This window comes from Myotis yumanensis, unplaced genomic scaffold (assembly GCF_028538775.1).
Source record: "Myotis yumanensis isolate MYYU_CA2020_CCGP unplaced genomic scaffold, mMyoYum1.0.hap1 SCAF_9, whole genome shotgun sequence".
In the NCBI taxonomy this organism is placed as follows: domain Eukaryota; kingdom Metazoa; phylum Chordata; class Mammalia; order Chiroptera; family Vespertilionidae; genus Myotis; species Myotis yumanensis.
Genome location: NW_027223760.1, coordinates 29527195 through 29544100, shown reverse-complemented (window position 1 = coordinate 29544100; position 16906 = coordinate 29527195). Strand labels below are relative to the sequence as shown.

The 16906-nt window shown below is 38.1% G+C and overlaps 1 protein-coding gene across 4 annotated transcripts in view; it reads left to right on the top strand.

The window, feature by feature from the left end:
* DGKI (diacylglycerol kinase iota) overlaps nt 1-16906 on the top strand; it is a 410881-nt gene that overhangs the window by 249085 nt on the left and 144890 nt on the right. For all 4 annotated transcript variants that reach the window (XM_070423975.1, XM_070423977.1, XM_070423979.1 and 1 more), the window contains 4 exons: nt 3296-3351; nt 4263-4325; nt 8184-8257; nt 9777-9888. In XM_070423975.1, coding sequence (XP_070280076.1) covers nt 3296-3351; nt 4263-4325; nt 8184-8257; nt 9777-9888 — 305 coding nt within the window. The remainder of the gene's footprint in view (nt 1-3295; nt 3352-4262; nt 4326-8183; nt 8258-9776; nt 9889-16906) is intronic.

The following is a 16906-nucleotide window of genomic DNA, read 5'->3' as shown; positions in this document are numbered from 1 at the left end:
AACCTGAATGAGCTTGGAAGTGAATCCTTTCCAGAGCTGCTCAATAAGAGCTCTGTAGGCTGACACCTTGATTTGGCCTTGTAAGAGCCTAAGCAGAGGACTCAGGAGAGAACCTATAGAGTTGTAAGAAAATCAATGAATATTTTAAGCTATCAAATGTGCAGGGAACTAATACAATTAATATTGGTATCCAATCAGATTATAAATAGGTTAATGGCATAGAAATACACAGTGTGTTTGGATCTCACTATCTCACACCCTCTTGTGGAAGAGGAGGATGAAATTTAAGAACTGCAGCCATAAACCATGGGTACTTCCACTATTGGGGTCTTTGAGGATCATTGCCTTTCTTGAGAGTGGCCTTTCATGGTTGACTTCATACCAATTAACAGACACAACTTCCTTAAGGAGCAAGAGCTCTTAAACTCTCTTGCAGGCTCTTTCCCAATTCTGTATGCCCCCTTTCCTTGATATAGTGGGGCCCACATTCCTTGGTCCTCCTCAAAGTCATATCAATTCTATGCATACACAGGCACATATTCAGTCACTCCACCCCTGCCCTTTAACAGCCAGAATGGTGGAGTACTGTTGTTTGTAGGCTCTTGTCTGGCCTGACTTCTGTAGGGAGTGGCACAGCTCTTAACACTAGCAAACATCTCCCTTAGCTGCAGCCAACCTTGCTTCTCAGTCTGATTTGTGCTTGGAATAGGGTAGATATAAAAGTGGGAGGAGAGTCCAATTGCCAAAACAGGCTCAGCCTGGGAGTCAATATAATGTATGGGATGGAGCAGAGAGAATAATAGAATATACCTCACACATTTCCTACCCCCAAGGCCAACTCCCCTACCTCTTTATTTTATATCTTTATTTTTTTGTATGCAGATTAATATTTTTTATTGAAATAAAAATTCACAGAACATAAAATTCATCATAATGACCAATTTATAGTATATAGTTCAGGGTTTTTAGTATAATCACAATGTTGTGTAACCATCACTATTATATAATTCCAGGTCATTCTCATCACCCCAAAAAGAAACCCTGTCCCCACTGAGTAGTACCTCTCCATTTCTCCCTTCCTCTACCCACTGGCAACCATTAATCTGCTTTTTGTGTCTATAAATTTGCCTCTTCTGGACATTTCATATCAATGGAATCATACTATATGTGTCCTTTTATGTGTCTTCCTGACACCTCTCTAAGTGCTAGTGTCCTGATAGGCCTCTAGTTTTTATAATTACTTATATATATAATCAGCTTTTATCCAGTTAAATTAGATCTGCGGTGACTGTTTTAACCAACTGTGTGAGTAAAATCACCAAAAACTCGGTTTACTTCTTAATTCTAGTCTTTTTGGGTTTTATAGAACAGCGGTCGCCAACCGGTGATCCGCGGGCCACTGGTGGTCTGTGAGGTCTGAAAGGTTGGCGACCGCTGTTATAGAACATTTTCAATCTCTTGAGAGAAAAAACACACTTTTTTTTTAAAGGAAAAAAGCGTTTTCAGTTCTTCAAGACTCATAGGAAAACCTTATGAAGATGTGGATATTTTCCAAACCATACATTAGTAAAAAAGTAAATGTTAATAGTTGGTATATGATTCATTTAATAGCGTTGGACATCATTTCCCTGAAAAACTTCATTGCCAGGACTGTGGGTGTCATTTTCCACTTCTCATTATAACTTGCTCAATAGCTGGATCTGATTTTGTTTAAAATGAGGGCCTATGTACCTACAATAAATTGCACGGCAATGAAAATTCTCATTTTGCCTCTGATTCCATAGAGCAAGAGTTAATGCAACTGAAAATGGTACCCAGCCAAATCTGGGTCAGTAAGGTTAAAAACAACATGCCATTCAGCAATCAATTTCATCCTGAAGAAGGTCCAGACCATAGAAATGGTCAACTCTGGGGCCAGCAATGGGGATCAAGGAGGCAGAGCACTTAGCATCATTTTTACCTTGTTTTGATTTACTATATCCTATAAGATAACCTTATACCTTTTCTATTATTTTGTTTCTAGGGCTATAGTACTTAATTTGGTAGAAGAGAGTGAATGGTTAAGGAGAGGTTTGAAATACAAGAATTGTAAATAGATGAATATAACTATCAAAAACCAATCTATAAAAATACCACATTTTTGATGTTTGCAAACCTCAACTCAGTTTCTATGTCTTATGCTAATATTTGTCACATCATAAAAATAATCTAATAATTAATTGTCCAGAATTATTTCCTGAGATTTTGTAGCTTTTATTCAACCCAGTCTTAGTGAGTGAACTCTGCTACTTTTCTTCACCTAGACAACAACTTTTGGGATTTGCCATTCAAAAATAGAGTTAGGACTTGGAGTTTCAGCTAGTCAGCCAGTCTAAGGAAAAATGACTTGGAGGAGTCCTAACCCTGAGAAGGGATTAATGAGCATGCTGAGTAAAATAGCAGACAGCAAAAGTCGGCAGTGAGGAATGTAAGAAAATAATATCCCATTTAGATATTTTATAAATTCCTTGAATTCATATGCAAATTCTCTGACACAGATTCTTGTTTAATCTTTTTCTTCCCTCAACATATATAACATATAGGAGCAAACTCAAAATTAAACCATTTTTCAGCCAGAACCTCTGCTGTCATATGGCCTGTGTCCATTCAGCCAGTGATGTGTGTGTGTGTGTGTGTGTGTGTGTGTGTGTGTGTGTGTATCTCCACTAATTCAAGTTATTTTTCAAGGCCTGTCGCAAATAAGAGTGCAGATGGTAGTTTTTGCAAAATCTGAAAGCAAATTCTCCATTAATTTCTATCTGAATTGCCCATATTTAGTTACATTTGGAAGCGGAATCCACACTTTATGGAAGCCATGACCTATGGAGGTCAAAACAAATAATCCCCCTCCCTCTCCTCCTTGCTCCCCCTAACACCCCATTCCTGTATCCCTGCCCATGCTCTATTCTGAATAGAGCCCAGAGTGTTTCCGCCTTCACTGTGCATGGGAATCACCTGAGAGCTTGCTACACCACAGAGTCCTAAACCCCACACCCCAGGCATTCTAATTCCGCAGGTATGGGGTAGATCTCAATAATTTGCATTTTTAACAATTTCCCGGTTGATGCTGATGCTGCCAATCTGTGGCTACATTTTGTTTCACTGGACAACGATGACCTCTGCCTGTAACTAAGGGGAAGATGATAATGAAGCTGGTGGATCTATTGGATCTGTGAGGGGAGGAAGTAGGGATGCCAGTCTAAGTCACTACCTTCAGTAAGGTCTCCAGAACAAAACCACCCCTTTCCTTTCACAGAGGCAAATCCAGAGAAATTCAACAGTCGTTTTCGAAATAAAATGTTCTATGCAGGGGTAAGTATATATTTTATTTTATAAATTATTACATATCATTTAGCGCTAATTCACTATTGGTCATATAGATGCTAACTGTGCTAAAATGATGGCATATACTAATACATTTCAGATATTTACATGTAGGGCTATGTATGGTTCATGTTTAATACGTTGGTTTAAGAAGAAAAGTAAGGATGCCTGTCTTAGGTTAGTTGGCAAAGAGAGAGCTGGTGCCCATCATCGTTGAACTGAAAAGCTCTGAGACTCCATGTTGTTCTGAGGGGATGATATCCAATGAGTAATGTGAGAAACAAACATCAGAGCCAACCCAGAGAGTGGGAAATTAGGTAGACTGAAACGCATATGGGAAGTCTTGGGTAAGAATGCAGTGTTCACAGGGGTCCGTATGCATCAGTGTTTGGATGAGAAATTGGCAGAGCACGGAAGTATTTTTTGGAAGTGTATATGAGATTAAAGGGGCAGCGTCTTTTTCTTTCTCCTCCTGTGGAAGGACATACCTGGGGGTGAATGGCTGGAAAGAAAAAAAAATACCTCCAAAATATTGATATTAGAAATAAGTGTGGTTTAAATTTATACCACTGGGTAGAGGGAATGAAAATATCAGAGTGAGGAGGCAAGACATTCTCAGGGATGTCAATGGAGAAGTCAAAGTCAGGGGTCGAAATAAGTTTTTAAACTGACTGTCAGAATGATCTAATTTTTCACTCTCCTGTGATCTTACATTTTCTTATAAGTTATAGTTTGAAAACAAAAAGATTTCAGCTTGACAGCCACTGCACTGCTTTATTTTGAATTCATCAAATTATATTTTGGCTTATTTAGCATCATTAGAAACTATATAATACAGAAGCAGGGATTTGGCATAACCGTGTAATTAAGCTTTTTTCCTTTATTTCCTTGTGGTATAGGCAGCATTTTCTGATTTCCTACAGAGAAGCTCTAGAGATCTATCCAAACACGTTAAAGTTGTTGTAAGTACTGAATGTGTTGACTCTTCTCATTTGAATATGAATATGTATGCCACAAAAAATGAACCCCAATCACCAGCTTATACTTAGATTAATCAATGCTCTGCACAGAACCACAGAGATCATTTAGTGTCACTCATTCAGCCAATGTTTATGAGTCTTTAACTATGTGCCGGGCACTGTCTTTATTGCTGGGGATGAAAATAAGTAAGATGACTGGTCTCACTCCTGGATAGACACACAGTTCAGTCATGGAGAACAATATAATAAATGTTGTCATTCAACTGTGGATGTGATAGTGTGGTGGCACAGAGGGAGACATGAAGGCTAACCATGGTGGGGTCAAGAGAAATCTTCAGTAAAGAAATGATGCTGAGCTGGGTCTCCAAGTAGTAAGGGATGCTCAATAAACAAATGTCTTTATTCCAGGATTGTCCCAGAACTTTGCATTTTAGAAAAGTGCTTTGCTCACTCTCTAACCTGGCCATAGTTCTCTTTTTAATCCTCACCTGAGGAAATGGTTTTATTGTTTGAGAGAGAGAGAGAGAGAGAGAGAGAGAGAGAGAGAGAGAAAGAGAGAGAGAGAGGGGAGAGAGAGAGAGAGGAGAGAGATTCATTGCCTCCCATATGTGTCCCAACCCTAGGGATCAAACTTGCAACCTAGGTATGTGCCCTGACCAGGAATTGAACCTGCAACCTTTTGGTGTGTGGGGTAATATTCCAACCAGCTGAGCCACCCAGCTAGGACACTGGTCATAGTTTTTCATCTCTCAATGGATTTTTTTCTTGGTGCTGTTTCTTCCTGAGTCACTATCCCAGGTTTTGACACACACTGCTTGGAGGCGAGAGTAAGGGGAAGTTCTCTTTTCTCTAGGAGATATGTTTTAAAACAGCATATACTTAGTTATTAAGAAATACAGAAAATGTTTTCTCATGGTAATCACGTTAAAAGAAGGAATGAATGTGTTGCACATAATTGTGTAAGTGAAGGCCAAAAAAAAAATAAAAATAAAAAGAGAGAAACATATATAAATGGGAAAGAAGGAATGGGAATCTAACAATGCTTGAATATATCCTGGTAAGATTAAGAATAGAATATGTGACAAGAGGGGGCAGAATGAAAGATAACCATGAAAATAGATAAAGATATATGTGCTTAAGCTAATGGGTATATAGAGGAACACACAGAAGCATAAGAAGATGCAAATTTGTAAATTTTGTAATTCCCAGTAAAACATATGAGACATGAATCCCTGAAATCAGTTGAGACCAGAGATAGAGGCCTTTACCACTAGTGCTAGAACCCTTGGCATCACGTCTCAGTTCTCATGCAGTAAAAATGAAAAGCAGGTATGTTTTAGTAGTAGCAACTCTTGAAAACGAAAACATTGCCTTCTTAAAGGTAGACACAAGAAAGACACATGGTCCATCGAACTCTAAGGGTCTTCTTTATTTTGATCCTTACTTCAAGCTTCCCCAATTTCTTCAGCTGCCTACATGCCAGCCCCAAATGAACTTAGCTGTTCTTTCCATTATTTCTCACATTTAGAGGAATATCAACAGCATCTCCCTAGAGAGCCAATGAGCGGTGGGCAGTGGCCATCTTGAATGACATCCACTGTTCATGTGAGCTGCATTGAAATTAAACTCGGTATACATCCTAACCACTAGAGACTTTTGCTCCCATGCCTGCCAGTCCTCTTGATGATAAATGTCTGATATATGAATGGCTGTCTAGCAGGGATTAAAAGATGCTTGCAGAAAAGTCAACGTGGCAGCCAAATAAGAAAGATTTAATATCAGTCGGTACATGTAATATTTCAGGTGAATTGGTTGATGTGATCATATCTTTTTTTTTTGTTTAATCCTCACTTGAGGATATTTTTTCCATTGTTTTTCCAAACTCGCGGCCTGCGGACTGCGCACGCCTTGTTTATTTGGCCTGTGTTAGCCTTTGAGTTTGACATGCTTGTTTTACAGGGAGTGTGGAAGGCAGGGAGGGGGAGAGACAGAGAGAGAGAGAAACATCTGAGACAAATCGATTGATTGCCTCCTGCATGCTCCCTGACCCAGGGTGAGGAGTGAACCCGCAGCCCAGATACATGCCCTTGATGAGGAATAAAACTTGCAACCCTTTGGTGCATGAGCCAATGCTCTAACCCCTTGCACCGGCCAGGGTAATCATATCCTTTTTTATGAGGAGAAAACTACAGAAACTAAGTCTGGACATTTGGGATTCAGTCCTAGGTGTCTTTGTGTGAGGTATATGACTGTGGGGGAATCATGGAACCTTCCAGAAAAGTTTATTTTCTTCATTTAAAACAGGCATAGCAGCACATGTCTTTAAAGTTATTGATAATCATGCTGTGATGCAGAGGATATTTCTCCAATGAGGTCACTGTATGCTGTCTTGAGCGTGAGATAGAAAGGATGGGAAGTAAGCTAGCACAATTAGATGTACATATCACAACAGAGCATCTTATCTGTGCCAAGGGTAAAGTCAGTGTTTCTGAGGCAATAGATAATGATCTCTTACATAAATGTAAAATGTGTGTATAAATACTACACCAGAAACGCAGAGGACAGTAACACAAACCTGCATATGGCTTCATTTGCCCTACTTCTGTTTTCTTCTTATTGTGTTGACATCAATATGTAAGCTTATACACAAGGACATATTTTACAGGTAAGTATTTTCCTTTGTATGTGAAGTAAGGAAAAAGTTGAAAACTGCTATTCTAAGGAGTTGTAAATTTAAATGCAATAAAATGTAAGGAAGCTGTGTAAAGCATGATACATCATAAGGTGCCCAATCGTCATATAACTTGTTTTAAATACAATAACATTAGTTACAGGCATTTTTTTGAATGCAACAATACTACTTTGCATGCTATTAATGTATCACATTCTATTGTTTTTTTACTTTTAGCTGCTTACAACACTCAATGTTGATAGTCTAAGATGCCTACTTTTTTTCCATTGGTGTAGTCATCTATCAACTCATTTCAAGTCCTTAAATAAATTGGGAGACTTCATGTTTGCTTAGTATCGGAGAATATTGTAAAAACACCTTCAATCAATGTCTAGAATATGATTCCTATCTAAATAGCATTTTAAATACTTTATTTAGAACTGTGAGATTTCCTGGAAACAACTTTTGTGAATGCTTAGGAAAATTAAGCTGTATTAAGATCAGCTGGGAAAAGAGAGACACCCTTGACTGGTAGCAACTCCTCCTAAAGAAATCTTTAAAAGTTTGCCCAAAGTTTGTCATGTTTTACTGCTCTCCTCACTGGAGAAAATGATGGGGAAATTTTGTGATGAGGGTGTAAAGAGAGCAAATATAAAAGCAGGCTTTATACCTTTGACATTGGGAAGTCTATAGCTGTGACTAGTTGTCCTCTTTTGACTTTTGTCACCCGGGATAAATGAGAAAGGGGAATGAAAGCTTTTTCTTTGAAAGTCAAGGATATTCCTGAGGAAAGCCCTAAAGATGAGGGAAGCCACACAAAAAGGTTTGAGACCATGCCGGCCTGAGGCCGTTGAGACCCAGGGTCAAGTCCAAACTCCAGTAAAACAGTTGATCTCAGAAGACCAAAGTCTGTAAGAGATTAACTTTACAAGAGCTGATCACAAATGGAGATAAAGCTAATTTATAATAGATACATTGTGAAAAGCTTGTCTTCCAAACAGCTCTGAGCAGAATTCATTTTCAGTCATGGTAATGGGCATTGACTTAAGCAGAGATTGGGCAATGGGAAGATCATGATATGTACTGTTGTCAACACAGTTTTCTCTGGTCATTTTTTTAGACTTGTGACTACTTAAAAACCCTTATTTTTTCTGCTTTGATTGTTTCAGTGTGATGGAACAGATCTCACCCCAAAGATTCAGGAACTGAAGTTCCAGTGTATAGTATTTTTAAATATACCCAGGTAAGCTCTGTTCATCTGTTTCCTTGGTTTGACGTGAACTCTATTTGACTTGAGGTTATCTGTTTTCATTATAGAAAATTTCCAGGTACAAACAATGAAAACCGGTTTTCTCAGTGGCTTACTACAATTTTCTAGGTTTGATCATTTTGTTCTCCTACTTGGTTTGTTTAGTATTCTCTGTGGTAAGTGCTTTTTGCTTCTTTGGGGAAAAAATTTTTTTTGCATGATATGGCATTCATGGTCTATACTTATCCATTCTTGAGAACCCCAGGCATCCCTCTGGATTGGAATATTTAATTTAATTGTCAATTTACTGATCCCTCACCCCCCCCAAGAATGATAGACTTGAACACATTCCTGTCCTCAGTTTCCTGAAAGCTGTTAGAAAACCATCCAGCCTGATTTCAGGATGGAATTCATTCAAAATCATTGCCAGATGATTGCTTTGAAAAAATAGGATCAATTGGAGTAGGATTTTCTAGCCAGGATGTCAACTCACTTTGGTGTTATTATATACCTCAGGAGAAAGGGGTGTTTGAGATGAACTACTCTCAAAATAAGCACATATCTCAGTGGCATACCATTCGATTCTAGGCTCCCAAGCCAAGATGTTGGGAGGGATGGATCTCTGACCCTTTGTTATTTGCAAACAAGACAACTCAGACACAAACTCTGCAAATAAATTCTATTTAGACTGAATTTAATTAAAACAAGAATTGTATATAAATCTGTGGTTAGAAAATGACATTATAATCCCTTGATTATTTTGGTAGTGCTTGGTATAGTTACTTACAATTCTATTCCAGAAGTATTTTCATCTTAGCTGTTTAAACAGAAGACCTAGAATCTCAGGAAACATTAACTTTCTTTCCCCCCCTCTTTTCTGTACATCTCTCTCTCTTTCATTTTGCTCCTTTCCCTTCTCCCTTCTGGATTCCTAGTCCTCACCTTTTCCATTTTTCTTTATTTCCCTTTCCCTTTATAATACATTTTTTCATCCCTTCTTCACCATTTCTTTCTTCTTCAGATAACCTTTCTCTTGTGTTGTGAGTGCTTATTCTCTTGGTTATGTATACAATATTGTTCTGTAGGTACTTATTCTCTTAGTTATGTATATAATATTGATTGCTTACTCACTTCAGTTCCCTTCCCTTTTTCTACTGCCTGGCATGCATCTGTCTTCCTCTAAGACCAAATTTTGAAACCAACCATTGATAACTCAGGGCATATCACAGAAAGCAGACATATGTGGACCATAGAGTGATAGTATTGATAAATAACCCATTAGGAGAACATTAGGTATTGTGAAATGCTTTTGTTGTAAGAACATGCTCATTTTCAGATTGATATTTTGAAGATGATGGTGAGTCCATTTCCTTTTCCTTTGGAAGATGTGCACCAAGAACAGAAAACTGTTCTTCCACGAAACAAACATTGGATCTGACTATAAGTTCATCCCTAATGATGGTCATGAGAGGAATGGAATAAATTTAATTCTTCTCTTAATATTACCTTGCAGATATTGTGCTGGCACAATGCCCTGGGGGAACCCAGGGGATCACCATGATTTTGAACCTCAGCGTCATGATGATGGCTATATTGAAGTTATTGGATTCACCATGGCCTCTTTGGTGAGCAATACAACCATTAGAGAGAGATAAATACCATATGCTCTCACTTATATGTGGAATCTAATGAACAAAATAAACTGATTAACAAAATAGAAACAGAGGCATGGATACATAGAACAGACTGACAACTGTTGGTGGAAAGGACTGGATGAAAGAAGGTGAAAGGATTAGCCAAATAACATATAGGCATAATCCATAGACAGACAACTGTGTGGTGATGGCCAGAGGGAAAGGGTGCCTGGGCTGGGTAGAGGTGGACAAAGGCTTGGAAATAAAGTAAAAAAATAAATAAATACAATGTATTTTAGCCACAGTTAGAGTTTTTCCATTTCATAGGACTTTGGTATAATTTTTTCTTTATTAATTTGTAAACTTTATGCAACATCAAGTTGCTTGCAGAAAACCAGAACACAAATTAATTCTTTATGTCACTAAGAAAATTGATTCACATTTGTTTGAGCTTCAAAAATAAATATTATTTGTTAGTTTTCCTAATTAACTTTCTACCAGAAAAAATGCAAAGTGTTCATGTTAATTAAAAAGCATTATGTCACAGACATATCCCAGCATGATGCAGAAACCTTGCCATTTGATATTTTTAGGTGTAAAGGAAAGTGGTCATTTGCATATATTTTCAACTTTTCTTTTTAAGTATAAGATGGGTATCTCCTTTATCATAAAATTCTTGAATATAGAATGGCATCACTTTTGTGACATTAATTAATATTCAATTTCCACAGTATTGAGATCACCTTGTATTTTCATTTTGCTTGCTTGAGTACAAAATACGTTTATATCAAGTAAGTGTAATTTCAAGCAGGTTTTAGCATGTGGTTCAACTTATTTAATGATGAGGAAACCAGTTAAAATAATGCTTATCATTATAGCTGGTGTAAATCAGACCACACTATTAGTTTATAAAACAAATTAAAATAAAGCTTCTACTTGCTATCCTTGGTTAGTACTTGGTTTGTGCTATATCAGTGGTCGGCAAACTCATTAGTCAACAGAGCCAAATATCAACAGTACAACGATTGAAATTTCTTTTGAGAGCCAAATTTTTAAAACTTAAACTATATAGGTAGGTACATTGTTATTAACTTAATTAGGGTACTCCTAAGCTGGCCTTTGCTACAAATGTCCTCAGTCTGAGGGGTCGACCTCAGCGAATGTACCCCCATTTCTTCTAAAGCCACTTCTTCAAAATAGACTTGCCCAGGCCGAAACCGACTTCTGCGCATGGGCCACGAAGTTTCAATCGCACTGTACGTGCGTGCCCACACGTGGTATTTTGTGGAAGAGCCCCACTCAAGGGGCCAAAGAGCCACATGTGGCTCCAGAGCCGCAGTTTGCCGACCACTGTGCTATACCTTATGCTTGAAAGCAAGCAGCTTGTATTTCCTATCCCAAATAAACTAGAACAGCCCTCTTTTTTACTCCTCTCATGGATTCCAATCACTTCAAAATATTGAGACTTAACAGAATAACTTATTGTGACTCTGGCAACAATACCCATTACCTCAGATAGTGATGTTGCCATATTTAGAATGAAATGGTTGTTAAGTGTAAAATATTGGTCTGGGATTGATCTAATTTTCAGGACTGTAGCTCATGCACAGCTCTTTCTCTCAAAAGATCTCTATGTTAATTATAGGAGAAGACTCAGTCAGCCAGGAGCAAGTAGGAATAAAGTTCAAGATGGACATGTGCAAGGACGGATTCTTGGAGTTGACCAAAAATGCTCCAAACCTGGTCATGTGTGCTTTACTCATTCATTTATTCACTGGTTTAGTGAACATTTATTGAATGTGTACCATGTGCCAGGGCTTTCTAGTCCCAACAGTGTGGTAGAAAGCTGCCAGGGAATAATTATCTAAGAGAAGGTGATTGCTTACCTAGGCTTGGGAGGGCAGGGAGAATATTAGACACTTCACCATTGCTCTCAGGATCAAACTCTAAATCCTTTCTTGGCCCTACAAGATTGTGTTTCTCTTCCATTCTCCCGCCTTCCCCACTGCCCTCTTTGTTTTCTTCCTAAGTAGCCTCTGTAGCTTTGGGACATTCCTTGCTGCTTTTGTACCACAAGGCCATTGCACATGCTATCACTCTCTGAAACATTCTTTACTCGTCATCTTCTATAACTTTTCAGTCCATATCTGTGTCTGTTTTTTCATTAGTCTTTTGGGGGTTGGGTTGTTTTTGCTTTTAATTGTTTAATTAGCATCTGAACAGAGAAGAAAATTCAGACTAAAATTGGGTAATTAGAGGAGAGTTTAATGGAGGGACTCAACAAATTGTGTACTAGGTTTGTGAGAAGCAACAATGGATGGCGTTGTATTCTTGAGCTGAAGGTGCAAAAGCAAGTAAGCAGTCACCTGTACCAGAAAGAACTGTTTGGCAAGGATCACCTGAGAGTCATATTTGCTAAGTGGAAGCAACCAGTCTGTGCCAACCTGGCAGGGAGGGAGCTGGGACAGAAAATACAGTGATCTCACTCTTCTCATCCTCCAGACCCCCTGCTGGTGCTTCCCCAGGGGGAAGTTTACCCAGAAGCTAGAGGACAGAGGAACCACTGATACAGTGTAAATGGGTCGGTCTCACAGGGTCAAAAGAGGGCCAAGAAGGGTAGAGTGCTGGCGGCGGGGAGTGGCGAATGCTAGATATCCATCACTCCAGTGTATCCTTCCCTGGCACACAGCAGAGAGCCTGCTACCAGTAGTTGACAATGAATAAATGTGACAGAATGGATGAATTTTGCCAGGAGAAGCAGCATGGAACTTGGCATTCTGGAAAAAAGGGAAATTTATATACACTTGGAAGTATGAGAGAGCATAGTCCTCTGTGGGAGTGATAATTAACTTCATATAGTGTAAATGTAGGTGAAAAGTGAGAATAATAGATGATGCTGAAGAGGCAGGCCCGGGCCAGATCATGGAGTGCATTACAGAGTTTATGTAGGAGTTTTGACTTTATTTCAAGGTTCCTGGGGAATTATTAAGAGTGCTTTTAAAATATTTATTGTGGGGAAAGTTCAATATAAACAAAGATGAAATAATATGTTGAATCCTCAGGTACCATCACTTAGCTTCTATAATTATCAATTCATGGACAGTATTATTTCTGTCCCCACCTATGACCTCCTTCCTTATATTATGTTGAAGAAAATCTCAGGAATTATATAATTTTATCTGTAAATATTTCTTAATGTGCTTTAAAAACATAAGACTTTCCTTTATGAACACAATCACATAATCTTCTCTAAAAAACATTAAAATAGTAGCATTTGACTACCACTAAATATCTACTCACTGCTCAAATTTCCAATTGTCTCACATATGCTTTTTGTTTTCTTATGCTCTATTTGTTTGAATCAGAATCCAAATAAAATTCATTCATTGTGATTGGTTGATATGACTCTTAGGTCTCTGTAAGTCCCCACCCATCTCTTTCCCCCCCCACTGATTTGTTGAAGAAACCAGACTATCCTATATAGTTTCCTGGAGTCAGAATTGTGCTGATAACCAATTAACATGTCCTCTTGTCCTTGTTTCCTCTAAGTTGATAGTTGGATCTAGATGAATCAGACATCCCTCGTACCCCACTGCAAAACTATTTTGTAGATAGTATTTTCTTTTTCCAAAATAGCAAGGTAATGCCTGGTTATCTCTCTGTTTTTAAATAGTCTTTGATGATCAATGTCTGGATCCACCATTCACTGGGAGTTGAAAAGATGATATTCTAATTTATCTTCCTCAATTAGTGATTGGGATCTATATATATAAAAGCCTAATTGACCGTTACCACCAGTCAACCGAACGACAGATCGACTGGTCGCTATGACACACACTGACCACCAGGGGGCAGACACTCAATGCAGGAGCTGCCTCCTGGTGGTCAGTGCGCTCCCACAGCCAACCTCCTGTGGCCAGCCAATCTGCTATGGTCGCTCTCCCCAACCAGCCCGATTGGCCCCAATTGGGACTGGGTGAGATGGCCCCAATTAGCCCTGATTGCCAGCCGGGCTGAGGGACCCCACCCATGCACGAATTCATGCACTGGGCCTCTAGTATTTTTATAAAGGGAAATTTCTCTTCACCTATTACTTTGTTACTTCTTTATATAGTTTGTGTCAGAAAAGCAGAATAAGTGATCTTTTTCTTTATTTGTGCATTTTAAAATAATAAGTTAGATCACTATCATCCTCTGATGGTTACTGGGGTTATAGAATGACCTCAGATATTGGGCACTTCTCCTATCAAGAGTCTGGGTCTGTGTACCCTCCCCTTGAATCTGGGTGGACTTGTGAGTACTTGTGAAATTGAATACAGTGGAAGTGCTTCTGTATAACTTTTGAGGCTGGACCATTAAAAATTAATTCAGTGTATATGAAACATGGGCAATATTAATGGTCTCTAATTAATAGGAACTTTATAAATTCAGGGTAATTATTATTTAAAATGTCTGACTGCTTCATTCATTTAATATCAGTCATGAATGTTTATTGAAAATTTGTTGAACCCACAAATACTTATTGAATCCATAAATATCACTCTTCTAGGTAAAGCTGTTATGAAATGAACCAAAAAAAAAAAAGCCCACAGTACTCAGGGTGCCCACAGTTCTGTGTTGTGGGGGTAGGTGAAGGAGTAAACAAGCAACCACAGTATGATGTGATAAATTCTAGGAGGAAGGCATGAGTGAGGATGGAAAGGAGAACTGAGAGCACAGCAGTGCTTATAAAATGGGACGTCAGCAAAGATTTCCCAGAGGGGGCAGGAGTCTCTGAGTGAGAATCCAATGGCTATTTCATGGGGGGACTAGCCTGGGAGGTATGTGTGCAAGAACTGCTAATGGTGTTCAGGGTGACAATACGCATGGTGCATTAAGATATAGATATGGAGATAGGGTAGAATAGTAGTTTTTAATTAAATTTATTGAGGTGACAGTGGTTAATAAAATTATATATGATACATCATCCGTACATTGCATTGTGTGCTCACCACGCAAAGTCAAGCCTCCTTCCATCACTATACACTTGATACCCTCTACCCTTCAGTACACCCACCCTTTTTGTCTCTGGTGACCACCATACTGTTGTCTGTGTCTATGAGTTTTTGTTTGTCCATTTGTTGCTTTCAGTTTTATAGCCCATGAGTGAGTGAAATCATATGGTTCTTGATTTTTTCAATCTTAGCATGGTATTATCAAGATCCATCATGTTGTTGCAAATGGCAGTATATCATCTTTTCTTATGGCTGAGTAGTATTTCATTGTGTATATGTACCACATCTTCTATTGAAGGACACTTTGGTTGTTTCCATATCTTGGCCACCTTGAATAATACTGCAATGAACATAGAGGTGCATGTCTTTGTCAATAAGTGTTTTCAATTGTGGGGGTTAGATACCCAGAAGAGGGGTTGCTGGGTAATATGTTAACTCTATTCTTGATTTTTTGAGGAACCTCCATACTGTTTTCCATAGTGGCTGTACCAGTTTACATTCCCACCAGCAGTGAATGAGGGTTCCTTTTTCTCTCCAACCTCTCCAACACGTACTACTTGTCTTGATAATAGCCATTCTGACAGGTGTGAGGTGGCATCTCATTGCAGTTTTGATTTGCATTTCTCTAATAGCTAGAGAAGTTGAGCATCTTTCCATATATTTGTTGATCATTTGTATGTCTCCTTGAGAGGGGTGTCTGTTCAGGTCCTCTGCCCATTTTGTTCGTTTTTTTAAACTGTTAATGAGTAGGCTGAGGGAGATGATGTAAGACAGGATCAGATTTGTGGTTTAGAAAGGTTACCTGCATGTCAGTGTGAAGTGGGACCAGAATTTCTACAGCAGGGGGTAGGTAGACAAATCAGAACATTAGCACCGAAGTCCAGGTATAGAAACGAGGAGAGGGAAAAGCCTGAAGTAAGAAAGTGATCATGAAGATGGAAGGTGTTGATACATTCAAGAGTTATTTATAGCGACTTATTGTGAAGCATGAAACAGGGATATAAATAAATCTGGATGCCTAGCATAAGCCATTAGGTAAAGGGTGAATACATTAAATAAGGTAGAAAATATAAAATATATTGTTGTCAAAAGATGAACTCTGTTTCATGTAAGTTAAATTTAAAGCCCCTGTGAGACATCTAAGGAGATAGAGAAAGGGACAATTTGAAATATATGTGTAGAGCTCAGGAAATCCTTCCTGATTAGGGGCCAGTGTTTAGGGGGGATTTATAAAATTCCCCTCTTTCCCATCCTATTATTAGTAAGCAAGGGAGAGAAATAATAGTAGATGGGAGTTGGTAAAGAGAAAACAGAATCCTTAAATTATGTCATTTATTTTTTTCTTTATGATATGACTAATGTATGTATATGATATGCATAATAGCTAGTGTGTGTGATTGAATCTTAGATTCTAGTGACTATATGTTGCTTCCAAGTTAAAAATTTTTTTTCCTATTTTTCCTAGGAAAAACTGAGTTAAATGTAGTTTATATGGTACAATTTGAAGATCCTATGCTGCTCTTTAAATAATATTGGCATATATTTCCATATTTTTATATAAGTGTTACCTTATGACTCCGATGGTAGTACTCTATACTTGTTTTATTCAAGATGAAATAATTTTGTTTTTAGTCTTTCAATTTCATGAAGCTATTATATTGATTATGTTCTTGAGAAAGTAAATTATTTGAAAACTCATACATCTGTGTAAGATGATTATATAAACGGAAGAATGTACTTATTTGGGCATATGTGTGTATTTTTGTGTATTAAAAATATTCAGAGTGGTTCTTTAAGAAAGGCTTGAAAGAGAATTACTGGAATGGCAAAAAAAATGTTTCTTTTAGACTCTTTATTTTGTAATTGCAAAATTCAAAGCAGAAATCTTCAATACATTTTACTGGTTGATATGCGTTCTTACTAATTAAGATGATTCTTCATTGGGTGCTTGGTAATGTGATTACCTTTTAAGACTCAACACAGACCACAATCAGACATTGTAATCTATATTTTTT